At 59.2% G+C, this 16,060-nt stretch overlaps 1 protein-coding gene across 5 annotated transcripts in view; it reads right to left on the reverse strand.

Annotated features, from left to right (window-relative positions):
- Positions 1 to 636: 636 nt before the first annotated feature.
- Positions 637 to 16,060, reverse strand: part of GFRA2 (GDNF family receptor alpha 2) — an 85,937-nt gene continuing 70,513 nt past the window's right edge. For 4 of the 5 annotated variants that reach the window (XM_053911914.2, XM_053911912.2, XM_045195868.3 and 1 more), the window contains exons 7-10: positions 15,633 to 15,773; positions 13,648 to 13,820; positions 4,116 to 4,169; positions 637 to 3,303 (exon numbers count right to left, since the gene is read on the reverse strand). In XM_053911914.2, the coding sequence (XP_053767889.1) occupies positions 3,181 to 3,303; positions 4,116 to 4,169; positions 13,648 to 13,820; positions 15,633 to 15,773 (491 nt within the window). In that variant the 3' untranslated portion in view covers positions 637 to 3,180. The remainder of the gene's footprint in view (positions 3,304 to 4,115; positions 4,170 to 13,647; positions 13,821 to 15,632; positions 15,774 to 16,060) is intronic. The other variant, XR_006655518.3, reaches the window with a different exon arrangement.

The raw sequence follows: 16,060 nt of genomic DNA on the forward strand, positions 1-16,060 counted from the left end.
GGATCAAATCAGGGCAGGGCTGGGCTGTGTTGAGAAACCTGTGTTGCCAAGCAGGTTATAAAGGCAGAGGAGGGGGTACAGGAAACTGAGAACATGGTCTTTGAACAAGGCCAGCTGTACAACCCACCACCCAGTCAGCACAGGACCAGGGCGCAGCTCGCTGAGCCTGCCTCCTTGGATTCACAGCCATGGCGGGGCTCGGCTGCATTGAAAGGAGGGCGGCAGGGGCACGAGCCGGGTGGCAGGCTGATGTCCTCAGCTGAGTAAACTCATCCCAGGCTGGAAGTCTTCCCGGCGAGGGGAGTGACATTCCTGTGTGGTTCCGATGTGACCAGGCACTGGAGCCTAGGGAGCGTGGGATGGCACAGGCTGGCGGACAGTGCGTGTCCCAGACCACGGGTCCCAGGGGCTGGCAGCAGAGTTCCCCGCACAGACCGCTGCCTCTGGGGTAAGGGCATGTGGTGACTCTCCCGAAAGACAGACAATTCAAGATCGACATCTGGGAGCCCCTACTGGCCCCCCGACTTCTCCCCTGTTCCTGTCCCCTCATCTGTCCCCCAAGCCCAATCTCGGCCCAAATGTCTTCATGTTACTAAGACTCATTCAAACTATTTAAGCTAATTAACACTAAAATAGTAACGTTTTATTCTTCCTAGTTTTATTGACACATCTTGAGAGGATCACAGAGAACAGGAGTCATCTCCACCAACGGAGTGAGTAATTAATGGCGAAACTTTAGCCACGTGCTGCCTGGGAGATGTTTTAAGGCGGAGTAAAGCTGCCCAGAATCCATGCTTCCCTTCCTCATGGCACCTCCATCTCTTCTTGGGAAATTTCCTTTTCCCCATTACGGGCTTATTTCCCATCAGGGTGCCAGATGTGATGTTTCATCGCTCCCCAAAATGGTGGGAGGTAGGCACAGCGTCCTGATGTGGCCAGCTGGGTGACAGTTGGCAGTCATTCATCACAGAGGAGCAGCATGCGGGCCCTCTAGATCCTGCCATCTAGCCCTTCAGATGTCCTTTGGCCCTGTCTTTGCCCTCTGCTCTCCTACCTCCCACTGATGCTGTGAGCTGCCTCCCCCACCCCAAGCCTTTAAGTTAACCAGACTTTGCTGTTGGCAAAAAAACAGGGATTCCAAGCGGCCCCCACGGCTGCCTCCACACACAGGCCAGCAGTGACGGGGAAGAGGGCAGGCCGGCTCACCGTCCCTCTGCGCAGGGGCCAGAACACTGTACACCACAGGGGCCACCACCGTGGACACGGCGCATGTGACCAGAACAAGAGCCACCAGGAGGGAGCCAGGGTTGGGAGAGTGGAAAATGGCACCCCACCTCCGATGGTGACAGCGGCACCATCCCTTCACCTGGCTCTCTTCCCCCTCCCTCCTGCCATGTGCACTCGCACACACAGGGGCACACGCTCAGCTAGCAGCATCCTCCTGGTCCTCTCCCGGGAGACTCTAGGAGAATGTGGCGGGTGCGCATCTGGTGGAGGCAGGCGCTAAGTGGAGAAAACAAGAAGAGGGGTGGACCATAGCTGTCTCGCTTCCCTGGGGGGACCCAAGGGCCAGGTCCCTGCTTTCAGAGCCACACACCTTAAATAAACCGGGAGTCCCAGTGGGGAGACACCAGCCCCCTTGACATCAGACTAGCAGGGCCACCTGCAGGGCCACCTGGGCAGCCCTGAGACACAAACGTACCCAAAGTGTAACATCAAGTGGTGCCCCCTCCTCCACCCTCACAGCCACCTTCATTCCCTTCCAGACTGGGGCCCACCCCTGAAGGGCGCTGGCACTGACCGGGAAGGAGTGGTGGGACAGCCAGGTGAGTGGCCACCGAGTGTGTCACCATCTCCTCACTGGGCCTCAGCACCCACGCCGAGCACACGACGATGGCCCACTGGGATCCCAGGGAAGCAGCCGAGGTGCAGCACGGGGCCAGGAAGCAAGCAGGGCAAGGCACACCGGAGCGAGGCAGGAGACAGGCTGCTTCCTAGGACATTTATTGGGGCCTGGGCCAGCGTGAGCGCGATCAGGAGCCCCTCCCGGCCCGGCACCGGCTGGCCGGGCCACAGGGAGTCCCCCTCCTTTGATCCCATCGTAGACAATGTTATAAAAAAAATAAACTTTACAATAATACATTTCGCTCATCTGTTGGGGTATTATTTTGATAGGTTTGTTTCTTAAAAAAAGGAAAAAAGGGAAAACCACACAATATATGTATATGATGTGTATATACATATATGTTGAGAAGGGAAACATGTCATGTACATACAGTCGGTGTACGTCTCGGAAATGAGGAAAGACAGGTGGGAGGGAGGAGAGAGCTGCAGAGACCACAGCGCGGGGCAGGGGATGTCCCACCGTGGTCTTTTCGGCCCCTCTCAGCAGCCCCTCTCTCCAAAGAGAGAGATCCACCAAAAGAATCATTTCTCTTTGATTTCAAACTTCCTGCCACCAAGGAGGAGGCAGCAGCCTTGAGATGGTGCCCAAGTTTCGCTCCCCCTACCCCAGGGGTTCTCCCAGGCGGGCTGAGTGGCCCAGCCCCCCATGCAACAGTTGGGGGAGGGGGGCCTCTGTGTCACAGCCCTCCACAAGCCAGAAGCAGACCCACCCAGCTCACAGGGGGTGGGGGGCAAAATAAACGCCACCTCTGAAGCCAAATGGAGGTGCTACAAATGCCCAGCTGGACCCCAGGGACCAGCCTCGATGCTCTGCCTGACGCCCCCTGCCAGCCCCTGGCAAGGCCCCAGAGTGGGCAACTTGAGAAGAGCAGCAGCCACTGCCCTGACCTGGGCACACCAGGCATGGATGGCCACAAGTCCCTTGGGCCACAGGGGTCCCATCTTGGTTTCTTCCAGCAACAGGGTCCAGAGAGGAAAAGGCCAGGAGAAAGTGCAGGGCACATCTAGACCCTCGTGCCCTCCTTGGTGCTGGAGTGCCCCTGCCAGGGTACCTCCGGGTGGCTCTCAGGCTGCCCACCTGCTGTCTGTTTGGTTTAGAAAAACTTCTCCAGAGAGGAAACCTGGGAGTAGACAGATTCAGAGACAAGATGGGAAAAAAATTTTTGCGAGGTGTGTGTGTGTGCATGTGTCTGCGTGTGTCTGTGTTTCCATTTCATCAGGCAGGTGCTCTTGTCCACAAAGCTTTCGGAAATCTCCAGACGCGGTGCCCAGAGCCTACAAGGCCAGCTTCAACACCAGGAAGGAGGCAGCGGTCAAGACGGCTGATGGTCTGGCTCTACAAGGGCCTGAGTTGGGTCTGATCACCTTGTTACTCCCTGGGATGATGTTGGTGGTGAGCTGAGGCCACAGCAGAAGGGGAGGCAGAAGCAAAGAGACCATGAAAGACAAACCAACCAAATGAGTCAGCAGGGCTGGGAGCCCACAGAGAAAAGGCCTCCCCACATGCCTGCCCTCCTGGCCCACCCAGGGGATCCGCCTTTGCACTCCTGCTTGGAGACAGAGCCAGGCTTCCAGGGAGCTGGGCTGAGCCCCCCAGCTGGGGAACACAGGGCCACGGTCCCCAGAACAACCTGGGTAACACTGCCCGGTAAGGAAGGAGGCCCGCAGACACAGGCCAGGGGGCGGGGGGCGGGGGGGGGGTTGATATAAAGATCTCAAGGAGAAGCAGCTCCCAGGGCCCACAAGGACCTTCCTGAGGGGAGAGGAGTGAGCAGCTCTGTTGTTCCTGTTCCTTAATGGGGTCGAACCCCTCCTCCTCCATGAAGCGTCCCCTGACTGACTGACTGTGCTCTCCTCCTCCTGTAGAATCTTACACGACCTTTCTGCTCATCTAAGGCACAGACAGACCGCAGATGTCTGCTGTAAAGAGTCGGGAAGGCTTGGAAGGGCCCCTGCTCAGAGCAGCCACTGGCGCCTCTCCCAAAGAGACAGCCAAGGACCCTGGCTGCAGCCTCTGCACCAGCCCTCCCGCCCCCCGCTCCACCCCCCACAGCTGAGCGCATGCCCCCGGAGGTGCAGGTGGACCAGAAGCTCAGCCAGCCCAGCCCACAGTGGGATCTGAGGGCTCGGAGGGCTCCGAGTCTGAGGCTCACCCGGAAAGAGCCTCCTGGAGCCAGTCCCCTGGGCCACCGCACTCTGCCCCCACTCACCTCTGTGAAGCACATGCTCAGCTCTTTGGAGCCATTGGCCTTCCGCCCCTGCTCCTGTGGGAGAGAAGGCACTAGTAAGGATGGGCTGGGTCTCCGGTTGAGCTCTGTCCGTCACTCAGATGAGGCCCCACAGTCCAGGGCCTGCCAGCCACTGTGGGCTCATGAGGCACAGGGCCCAAGTGCAAAGCATCAGCCCCTCCCACAGGCCCCGCCCTGGCATCCTCAGCGACTAGGTCCTGCCTCCTCTACACTCCTGAAGGAGAGAGCTCTAACTCTCCTCTCCATCCTGATCAGCCGCTGACAGGTCTCCACCACACCCAAAACTCCTCTCGACAAGGCAGAGACCCAGCTTTCCTCTCCTCACACTGACCAGTGTCTTGCCAGTAACAGCAGCTGAGTAAACGTCTTACTAGATGCAAGGTCGAATGAATGAATGAGTGGACGAATGAATGAATGCCACAGGTCAGAAGTGGCATCTGAGTGCCAGCTCCAGGAAGACCATGAGTCCTCATCTGGGTTCATGGGGAGGAGAGCTGTGATTGATTGGTGATGTCTGCCACCAGTGTGCATTAGGCGGACACAGTGCTGAGTGCTAGCCTTTCCACCTAAACAGGTGTGTGGCACCTGGAGGTCTGGTCAGGGTGAGGAATGAGAAGGGGAAGCTGGCGTGGTGATGATTCGGGGTTCCGCACCCATGGCACAAGCGCCTGGATGCAGAACCAGAGGGTGCGCAGGAAGGACAGGCCTCTGTTAGCATCATCACAGCAGGGGTCCATGGGAACCAGCTGGGCGATGTGCGGTTTCTATCCTGGCTTCAAATGGCTCAGTTCTCAAGGTACCTGTGGGGACTCTCTGGCCACCAGAAGCAACTGGGAAGCCCACGAAATTATACTTCAATCACTGCGCTTGGCCAGACATATCAGTAACCCCTGGGACATCACAGGCAATCTACCACCCAGGGCATCTGGTCAGCTAAACAAAGCCCCAGCTGTCACACAGAGGTCTAGCCAAGGGCAGGGTCGCTGCCAATGGCGATGTGACCACAGTGATGAGGAGTCCCCACTAGAACTAGGGACCAGACCTGGAGGATCCTGCCCAAGATCACATCTCCAGTGACCCCAGGTGCCAAGACCCAGCCCAGCCAAGCCACCAACCTGTACCCCTGGAAAGGGGCGTGCACTCCCAGGCCCACTGGCCCCACGGACTGAATTCTACCGCCCAGGACCAAGGGCAGCCCCAGCCAGGGACTAGCTGCCACCATCGTCTGTCTGACTGCCCCCAACCTTCATCTTCACTTGGTCGCTTTCCTGGGCAGCTCCCAGCCCTGCCAGTCCCCACCTGTGCCATCCTGTGGCCTGTCTGGTTCTGGGCCACCCAGCCCAGCACCTATTTTTCCTGGCCTCCTTCCCAACTCTGCTGGTCCTGGTGTGGCAGGTGAGTCTCCCTCCTGCAAGCCCTCCCCACCGCACTCACTAAATCCCGGGCCCATACGGTCACCCAGCCGCACCAAGGTCCTCAGCCCCAGCTCACCGACGCAGCTCCACCTTGTTTTATGTATCAGAGTCAAGCACAGAATTGTTTTAACGCATAGTCTACTGTGTAAAATAAATACGGTCTGAGAAAACAGCTCCATCAGACAGCCTGGCCACACCACCTTCTACAACGCGCCGCCAGCCGTCAGGGGCTCAGGGTCCCCGATGATGCTGGCTTGGGAGGGCTGCACCCAGGTCACCGCACCTGGAGTTCACAGGGAGGGCACAGCAGCCAGGCCTGTGTCTGGGTCACGCAGGTCAGAGCCAGTGGGACTCGACAGGCTCCACATGGGAGGGGGCAGTAGAGGAGCATTGTTAGAGAGGAAAAGGGCGGGAGGGAAGGAGGAAAGAGAGAGAGCAAATAAGAGAAAGGGAAGAGCAGGGAGAAAAGGGAAAAGTAGCTCCCATAGAGACCGGGAGCACAGGGGAGGGAAGAGGGGGCAGGGAGGGGGTGAGATGGGGGGAGGGGACAAAGGGTGATAGGAAGAGGCAGAGGAGGGAGTAGAGGGGGAAGAAGGGGAGAGGGGACAGGGAACACAGGAGGAGGAGAAGGACCAGAAGAGGACCCCTTCACCCTCTCCTCGGACCCACGTTACCATGAGAAAGCGCACACACCGCCCTGGGCCGGCCCTGGGGAGAGGAAAGCGCTGGCCTCCATGAAGGTCGGGCACAGGAGCACCCCTCACGCCCCATCAGTGCCCCATCGTACATGCACTGTTCACAGCACTCGCAGAAGTCTCGTGCCCCAGTGACTTTGGGTCCTGCAGGCCCCAGGGCTGAGGGACACACACGTCCGAGCCAAAGGCAGTGACACGGAGGTGTCCTGGGGCTGTCCCTAAGTTCTCCCCTTGAGCGCTACGAGGTCTAGGGCACAGATGTTGGCCTCAGACCCCTCAGGCCTGTTCTTGTAGACGGAAGGGACCTAACCCTTGGTGACCACCAACCCCCACCACAGATCGCCCCTTGACCCAAGCGAGGGAGGAAGGCCAGAGAGGCCAGAGCCCTGGGCTCCAGTCTGTTTCAGCCAACAACCTGAGACAAGTCCCTCCATCTAGTGGAGCCTCAGTTTCCTCATCTGTAAAGTGGGACAGACAAACGTACTTCACTGACCCACATGATGGTGCAAGAGCGTACACACGGCACGGCAAAGCTCTGCACCAATGTAAGGCGTCCTTAGTTCCACAGGGCGTAACACCGAGCGAGCTTAGTTTGGCCCCCTAAGGTCGGGCCTATGAGAGAGCAGGGAGGGCCAGGGAAGAGGGCAGGAAGGTGAGCCCCGGGCCTCCTGCCCTCTTCTCCACCCCAACAGCTCAGGAAGCAAAGACAGGAAGAGTCCGCCCCTGGTGGACACCACCTGGCTTCCAGGAAACAGACAGCAGACAGTCCAGGCTGCCATAACCTCTCCCAAGGCAAACCCAAGACCCCTCACCCAGGCCTGGGCACACAGAATGGTGCTGGTGTCTGCCCATCGCTGCCCTTTCCTGAAGTGGCACATGGGAGGGGTGGGGCCCAGAGAGAAAGAAGGTCCATCGCCTAATTCAAAAGCCACAGGAGGTTCCAATTCCTGGCCTTCCTCCTGACCATGAACTCTCCTCCAATGCTCCCTCCCACCAGGGGTTCCAAAGATGAATGACCACAGCTCTGCTCACACCCCAGTGAGAGAAATAAGCATCCACACCCCAGTTCAATAAACAGGAGGGGCAAAATAGGCTGCACCCTTCCCCTGATCCACCCCCCTGCCCCTCCCCAGGCTGCGGGCTGTCCTCTGCAGGGCCACACCCCGCCCCAGGCTGCCCCTGACACCCGTCTTGTGGCTTGGACTCCAGTGGACGAGGCTAGGACAACAGAGGTGGGCTGTCAGCCCATGCCCCCGACCCTACTCCGAGCCTCTCCTCCCCTAGAGGCAGGCTCAGGGTCTATGCCTCTGCAGTACCCACAGGACACAAGCCTGGGCTGCTGGGCTGGGAGAGGCAGAGCCTGGCCTCGGAGGTGGGCACAGGCCTGTGGAAGAACTGACCCACACTGTGGGACGCCATCGGGAGCATGAAAGAGCTGGCTGTACAGGTGGCACTGGGAGACCTGAACTGGGGAAGGGATGCAGACTCAGAGGAAGGATGGCGGCAAAGGAAAGGTTTAAGTTAGAAGGAAATTATCATCTTCCTCAGCTTTCTTGCCCACCTCAGTCTGCACTCCCCAGCCGGGTCTGGCAGTCCCAGAGCCTTGTTGGTCTGGCCCAGGTGCAGGGACCAAGTCCAGGGTCGGTGCATCTATGGGAAAACTGCTGCTGGAGCCGGCCAGCTCTGTCCTGTGTCCCTGCTGCTGAGGTCCAGGCCCCATCTCCAAATCTCAGTGCCCTTGGTCAGCTCCCTGCTGTACACACCCACCCCCAATAGCTCACAGCTCCTCCCTCCTGCTCCCCTAGTTCAACCCCTTTTCTTACCTATCGCCAAGATCACGAACAGCCCCCCAGTCTCTCTCCCCTGCCAACCGGTCTCCACCAGCTGTCAGATGTCTTCCTAAATCACAGCTATCCATCTTGTCACAATACTCCCTGTTCAGAAGCCTTCCATGGCCTCTCAACACTCACCACCTCAACCTGCTCGGCAGGCTTCCCCCTACCCCACCCCTCCTTCCAGGTCAGCACTCGGTGCTCTGGCCCAGACACACCAGCTGCGGTCCCTAGACCTGGAGCAGCGAACACCGCTCCGCAGAGGGCCCGGCACTCAACGTCTGTCTGCCGTGTGCAAGCACAGTGTGTGAACTACAGGGTGTGGCGTTGCTCCAATAAAACGTAGTTTATCCAAAAGGGCAGCCAGCCAGGGTTGGTCGGCACACCCCCTACTCCATGCCGTCCTGACGCCCTGCCTCGGCTCCACTTGCCCCTCTGCCTGGGGCGCCCTCCCCTTCTCCAGCCCCCTCCCACATCTCCACGTGGCCAGCTCTCCCTTTCCCCCAGGCCTAGAAGTGGGTGCCTTTGCTTCCGCTGCCAGCCCAGAGCAGCCCTCCCTGCGCTGGATCCCACAGCACGTGACCAGTCCTTTTCGTGTGCCAATCACTTCCTCCCCATGGTTATCTGAGCATGTCCTTCCCACCGGCATAGGACCGAGGTATGGGCCTAGTAAGCTTGTCAGACTCAGTGCCTGGAATCTGGTGGCATGCAGAAGGAAGTTGTGTTGAATAAGTGCATGAATGCACAGATGGAGGAGTAAATGAATGACTACGAGCGAGAGCTGGAAGGAGGGAAAAAGCGAGGAATGTGCACAAGTCTCTCAAAGCTCTGGAACAAGCCATATATATAAATCAGGAATGTGTGCCTAATAGACACACGGACACAGGACAGAGACCCCACCCTGACGTCCACGGGCCAGTGCACTAGGTAAGAGACCCGTCAGGGACCAGTTGGAGTGAGGAGGAAACCGGGGTGGGTGTCTGCTGGCTGCTGAGCCCATGCAGGTGTGTGGTGGGAGGGGCAGTGGCAACTCCACTGCCCCTCCCTCCAAACACATGTTTAATTCCCTCACGTGCATGGGTGGTGTTGCAGGTAAGAGCAGAAACTGACCGGTGGACAAACGGAAAGCAAAGGAGATTGTGTCGCTGGGGCCCCTTAGCACAGGGAAGGGTGAGACTGGCCCAGAGCAACCCACAGGGAGTGCCAAGGCCACTGGGAGCAGACCAGGGCCAGGGAGGCACTAACCCACACCAGCCTTCCCCATCCACAGGGCACCACCCTGGGCCGGGGCCGTCATATGACCCCAGGGCCTTCTGCCCGATCTTCCTGCCTTCTCAGCAGACTTCATCCCATACACTCACAACTCACGGAGGGCGTCACGAGAGAGAGGAAAGTGGACTCAGGAGCTGCCCATGAGCCATGAACAGACCGTTTTCTAGACTGGAGAGCAGGGAGTTCCAGCAGAGCAAAGGAACGGGGGACTCTGGGTTCTTTCCCTCCCTGTGTGGAGCACTGCTCCTTGCCGAGCACCGTGCACTCGGTCACCCAGGACCACACAGCGGGTGGGATGCGGCCAGTCCTCCAGGGATGCTCACCTAGGAGCAGCGAGCAGAACACACGGTGACAGGGCCCCGATGAGGCAAAGCGGGAGCCAGAGTAAGCAGAAGGCAGCTCTCCCTGGGCAGGTCAGGGAGACCACCCCATGAGGTAACACCCAGGCCAAGAGGGGTGGAAGGGAAGGGAAGAAGAGCACTTTGCTCAGAGGAACTGACCGATGCACTCTTGACCGGCCTGTGGGCCTGCACCACAGGATGGCCTCACTGGGCTTTGGAAACCAAGGGCCTTGGATGAGGGTACAAGAACAGGCCGTCCCCTACAGAGACCTTGCCGTAGGGGAAATTCGCACTGTGTGTGTGTGTATAGAGGGCAGCAAGGCCATTCTGCAGACTTTGTCATGAAGTCCCGTTTGGGCAGGGCTACCCAGTCAAGGCACAGCTGGGAGTGGAAGCGAAGGGCAGCAGGACTGGAGACGGCACCGGGATGCCCCACGACAGGGCCGACTCCAGGCCCCTAGCTCCCGGCCCCTCTACAGACACCACATGGTCTGCTCAGCAGCCCCTCGTGAGGATCAGAGTTCTTCCAGTCCCAGAGCAAAGCCCCTCTGCAAGAGTCTCTGGGGGAAGGGGGGAAGCAGGGGAGCAGAGGGGAGTGGGGAGCAGGGGGGGCAGGGTAGAGGGGGAGCAGGCAGCACAGTGCAGCCAGGAGGAAACTGCCCCGGAGCTCGGGGCTGGGGACAAGTTACTGTCCTCACTGGGCTCCCGTACTTTGGGGTTTAAGAAGGAGGTCTCGGAGTGCCATCTGGTCCTGACACCCACTCACTCGTGAGGTCCCCAATGGGCTGCCATCTCCAGGTCACAGAAGGGTCCCTAAGGCTTCTCCAAGGGTCTGGGTCTGTGGGTGGGGAGGAAGATGGAGGTGTCTGGGGGGGAGGGGCACGGCCTCCTCCACTCCCTGCCACCCTGACCTCAGCTTCCTGTCTCTGCCCTTCCTCGGGGACACCCTCTGTAGCCACAGTTGTTGACCTTCTAAAGACCCCACAGCAGCCACCATGGAGTCCTTCCAAACCAAGAGCTGAGGGAGGGGTGTGGGCTGCACAGCCTCCCACTGAGGTGAGGGCACTATTCGCCTGCACCCCCACAGCTGGCAGGCGGCAGGAGGTGCTCGTTACAAAAACTGTCCCTGAGGCCCTGGCCGGGTGGCTCAGTTGGTTGAGTGTCCTCCTGTGTTCCAAAATGTTTTGGGTGTGATGCCAGGTCAGGACACATACCAAGGTAGTGGGTTTGATCCCTGGTTGGGGCCTGTACGGGAGGCGAATGATCAATGTTTCTCTCTCATATCCACACTTCTCTCTCCCTCTCCCCATTCCTCTCTCTCTAAAATCAATAAATACTCGTATCTCCTCGGGTGAGAATTTAAAAAAAAAAAAAAAAGACTGTCACTGAAACCTCTGAGGGCCTGCATCTCTCCCTCTCTGCCTGAGATGGCTGTCCCCAGCTGTCCTGCCCAGAGACACAGAACCAGCAGACCCCGAGTGAAGGGTCAAGGGGACCAGGCTTCCGGGCGCCCCTGCGGGCAGCTCCCCCGGCGCAGCTCCTGGGACTCATGACACCAACCATCATGTTCCTCAGCCTACCAGGCACTGTCACGTCCATCACCACGCGTGCGGACGGGGCATGAACTCCAATGGGGCCCAACCACGGGTCAGACAAGCCCCCAGAAGTGGGGACTGCAGAAAATCAGGCCGGGGTGAACAGGACCCAGGCAACCATTCAACAGACTTCTAAGGTAAAATGGGGGAAAAGGAGTCAGAGTCCTCAGGCACTGAGGGGGCTGCAGGGGGCAGGAGGCCATAGCTCTGACCTTTGCACACCCTCAGTGGGTCACAGTGAGAGCCACCTGCTGAGTCAGCATCTCCAGGGGTGAGCCCGCCCCGATGGGGTTGGGGAGGAAGGGCGACACAGGGAGGCTGATGGGGTCAGAGGGACGTGTGGGCCACACCAGAGCAAGGTCTCCCAACAGGTGGCATAGCCCTGACCGGCCAAGCTGCGCGCCCGATCTGCCCGCTGCTCTAGCATGAAATTGCGCTGGTGGCTGCCTGTGCAGCAGGCCTCTGAGCCCCCTCCAGCCACCGCTCAAGCGTGCTCGGTGTGATTAGGAGCTGCCCAAGGGTGACGCAGCCACCTCAGCCCAAATCAGGAGGGGCGACCTGACGGGGACAGGGGACACAAAAGAGCACCTGCTGGGTCTGACAGCAGCAGGAAGGGGTGGGCTTCACCACCAGCACGGCACCAGCCCCCGGCCCTGTGGTACAGTGGGTGCCCGGGGAACTGAAGGCCTCCGCCAGGCTGGTCCCTGCTCACCCTGACACAGGTTTCTCTTTCCAACGTGACTGAGGATGTAGTGGACCATCAGAAGTTGCATATAGGGTGGGGCAAAGGTAGGTTTACAGGTGTTCGTTTCGAAAACATTATAATTAATAAACGATTCAAGAATAAACTGTTTCATGTACTCACAACTACAAACCTGCTTTAGCCCGCCCCTGTGTATTTCAGTTGTACGTACTGATGACCAGATATATGTGTACGCTGCGAAATACTCAGCACAAGCAATATCCATCCCTTTACCGTTCTCTGTGCATGAGTGTGTGTGCGTGCGTGTGCGTGTGTGTGAGAGAGAGGTGGAACAGCGAAGGTCCAGCGTCTATTCTCTCAGCAAATGTCAAGGACACAACGGAACACTGTCAACTAGTCTCACGCTGTACGCCAGTTCTCCAGAACTCACTCCTCTGGCACGACTGAACCTCCACAGCGAACACGCACCCACAGTGCATCCTACGGGCCCACGTCCCGTTCACACAGGTGTCTTCACTGCCTGACACGCTGCCAGACCTTGTTCCCCGTGCATCGTACACCTACGCTCAGGCTGTGCTCCCAAACCCGCCCCCACCACCTTCTGGGACAGTCCCGTCCCGACTCCTGCCTGGAACCTCCCCCTGTGCCACGCCACCCACCGCCACCCTGTCCCTCCCTCCGCTGTCCCCCGCAAGTCTGCATTCAGTCCCACTTCAAACTCTTTGTTCCAGGGGTGTGTATGAGAGTGGACACACGTGTATGTGAGAGTGTGTGTCACTGAGTGTGTCACTCCGTGTGCGTGTTATCAAGTGTGTATGTGTGTGAGTGGGCATGAGTGTACATGAGTGCGGGTTACTGAGTGCACGAGTGTGTTCGGACTAGGGCCAGCCTCCTAAGCCAAGAATGCGCTGCAGCTCCTGTGTGAGGCAGGAGGGCAGGCGGCAGAGGGGGAGGCTGAGGGGGGGGCCCTACGATGTGCCTCCACAGTGCCACCCACGTCCCCTGTCGTGGCACTGGCCGCAGTCCATGCCTCTCACTCGTGCAACTGTCCCACCTCAGACAACACCACGAGGACCACGGAACCCAGGCTGCGGCGCACTCATTCACCATGTCCCTAGCATCTCACACCGAGTGCGAAACACACATCGGGTGGAGGAACACAGAACGGTCACCATGGGCCTCGGAGTCAGATGCACGTGAGACCTGCTGCCGCCTCTAACCAGCTGGGACACCTGGGGCAGGCTGCCTGGGCCTTCTGGGTCAGGTCCGGTGTGTAAAATAGGAACGCCAGCACCTCACTCTGAGAGAATTCAATGAAGTAGGTAGAGTCCACCGGCACACACCTGGGAAGCAGCAGGTGGCTAACGCATGCGACCATTCCATTCCTCCTGCACGCCATGCTACCTCGTACGAGCCCGTCACAGAGCAGGAGCCGGACACTTGCAAGGCAAATGCCTCAGAATGAATGTGTGGGAAACTACCCCCACCAGCTCCTCCCGGCCTCTTGGGCCCCTGACCAAAGGGAAGATCCTGCGCACCCCCGCTTGCTAACTTCCCACACCCACCTCTGACATCATGTGCTTCTCTGGGCCCTTGGCCTGCCCTGGCTCACTTCCCAGCTGCAAAGCCACGCCCCTCACCTGGACCGTTGTGCAGGTGGTGATGATGCTGGTTCCCAGGCTGGTGCTGTCACTGAGATCGTCAGGCAAAGAGGGCGTTTTCTCCAGCCTCGGGGCCTGAGTGGCTGGGAACGAGGGATTTTTAGGGGACAGGTTCACATCTGTGCCGTTGCCGAAGGCCTGGATGGCGTTCCCTATGGGGGACAAGAGCAGGCCGATACAGAGAAATCAGGGGCCACCTCCGTCACTTCTGCCCTCCCCATCTCAGCCCTGTGCGCCCTTCTGGGACAGAGTGTAACTGTCCAGACTTAACTGTGCTGAGGCTCCCCTTCAGGCACAGGACCTCATGTGTACCAGAGACAGTGGCAAGAGCGAGGTTGAAAAAGACAGGAGATGGGAACAGAAGGGAATGTAGGTGATGAGGAGAGGAGGGCACTGGGAGAGGAATGGGTCACGCCCAGGGCAGCCAGCACCCTCTCCTCAGTGGCCTCCAGGGCTGTAGACCACCACACCCCCTTCAGAAGCTCCCCACCCTCAGTCCCCAGGCACAGGTTCTCATGGCTCCTTCGCCACTCAGCTGCCTCTGGGTCCCTGCCGCTGACATCCCACAGGCCACAGACACAGCCCTCATCCCTGGTGGCCTCCACGGCTCCCACCCCATTAGTGGCACTAACTCACTGAGGACTACATCAGTGGAACCTCCTGGACAAAACTGGTCCCCAAGACGTGGCCCTATAACCAAACGACTGAGAAAATTTCTGCTTCCATGTCCTCAAACTCATCACATCTCCACCTGAGTGGGCACCACTCCATCTGTTTCGACACCATATTTGCCTGGGTTTCCAGCTCTGAAGATTTCCTCTCCCCGCCCAGGTGCCCCAGTGCACCTCCCAAGTACCCACCTGCCATCTTTTGAGCCCACCTCCTGAAGATCTCTCCACTCCACCTCTCCCCTCCACCCTCCCTCTCACTGCTCTGGTTCACACTCACCACGGTCCTCTCCCATGACAGCCACTACTGCCTCTGAGTGCACCCTCTGCACGTCCCCGGTCAGAACCACATCCCTGCCCCACCCCCTCCACACCAGACCAGAGAGCAAGCCATGGGAAATCCAGATCTGCACCCAGCACCCGGTGCTGACCCCCGCAGTGGCCCACACCACCACCCCGATACCTGCGGGGACCACAGGACCTCTTCGGGGGAAGGACTCCCCTCCTGTCCAGGCAGATGCCAGTGTCCCTGTGCTCTGTAGCGAGGCTCAGTGGTCTGCGGTTCTTCCAGCTCACTCTGCCCTCCTGCCTCTTCAGCTGACCGATGCCACCATCCCTCAACCCGGCAGCCTCTGAGAAGCCTGCAGGGGCTCCCCGTTGCAGACTGAGCTGGGCATCCCACCCTGGCCCCTGCACTGGCCCTTACCCCGCAGGTTCACCCCGGACTGTGACTGCCAGGCCCTGGGTCGGGCTGCAAGCTGTCCACGACAGGCACGGTGACTTGTGTCTCTGAATGCCCAGTGCCGTACAGAAAAGAGCATAGACAGGTGGGCAGAGGGAAGAATGGAGGGAAGGGAAGTGGGCATGCACAGCAAAGGGGTCCGTCTGAAGAGGTGGAGGCAGAGAGAGCTATGGCTCCCCCTGTTCTCTAGCCTTTGGATTAGGAGTTTGGTGACTTGGAAAAAAAGTCACTGATTCCAATGGGGCCCTTAAAAATGATCCTTAAAGGGAGAAGTGACAGACAGCGAGATCCTCACCACAGGGCTGTCCCCAAAGGAGCCTGTCTGCAGTTGTCCGAGTAACAGACCAGAACCTTAACCTTGACTTGACACAGGCGCAAGGCCTCCTGTGGAAAACTGAGGCTGGCCCACCAACGGCTCTGCTGTGACTCTCTGGGAGCCCAAACCGAGGTCTCCACAGGCCACACCCAGGTCCCAGGGGAGGAAGAAGGGACCGCCCTGGGCCACCTCCAGGGAGCCTCTGAGAAACGGGGCTGGGAGGTGCTGCAGGACTTACGGAGGCAGGTGTTCTCGGTGAAGTCCCTGAGGAACTTCTCACACTCCTCCTCCATGTTGCCACTCCCACGACAGCTGCACCAGGGGGACACCACGATGCCCGTGGGGCTGGAGTCCACGTAGTTGGGCATCATGTCAAACCCTGGGCCGGGAGAAGGGGGCAAAGAAGAGAGGAGCAGTGAGACCTTCTCTTTGGGCCCCCAGACCCCAGGCACAGACAAGGGGCTTAGGGTGCCTCCTTCCGGGGCCCCTCCCTCCCGCCCTCCCTCCCACCTGCCCCCAAACACACAGATGTCCCAACTCACAACCCAAACTCTGAGTGTGACTGTCCCGGGGAACCAAGGGGTCAGCAGGGGCAGATAGACCCAGGTGGCCGAGGAGACGCCCAGCCGGCCTCCCAGAGCCGGCCCTTGCTCTCTCCTGGGCCTC

The sequence above is a fragment of the Desmodus rotundus genome, chromosome 9 (assembly GCF_022682495.2).
Source record: "Desmodus rotundus isolate HL8 chromosome 9, HLdesRot8A.1, whole genome shotgun sequence".
Lineage (NCBI taxonomy): Eukaryota > Metazoa > Chordata > Mammalia > Chiroptera > Phyllostomidae > Desmodus > Desmodus rotundus.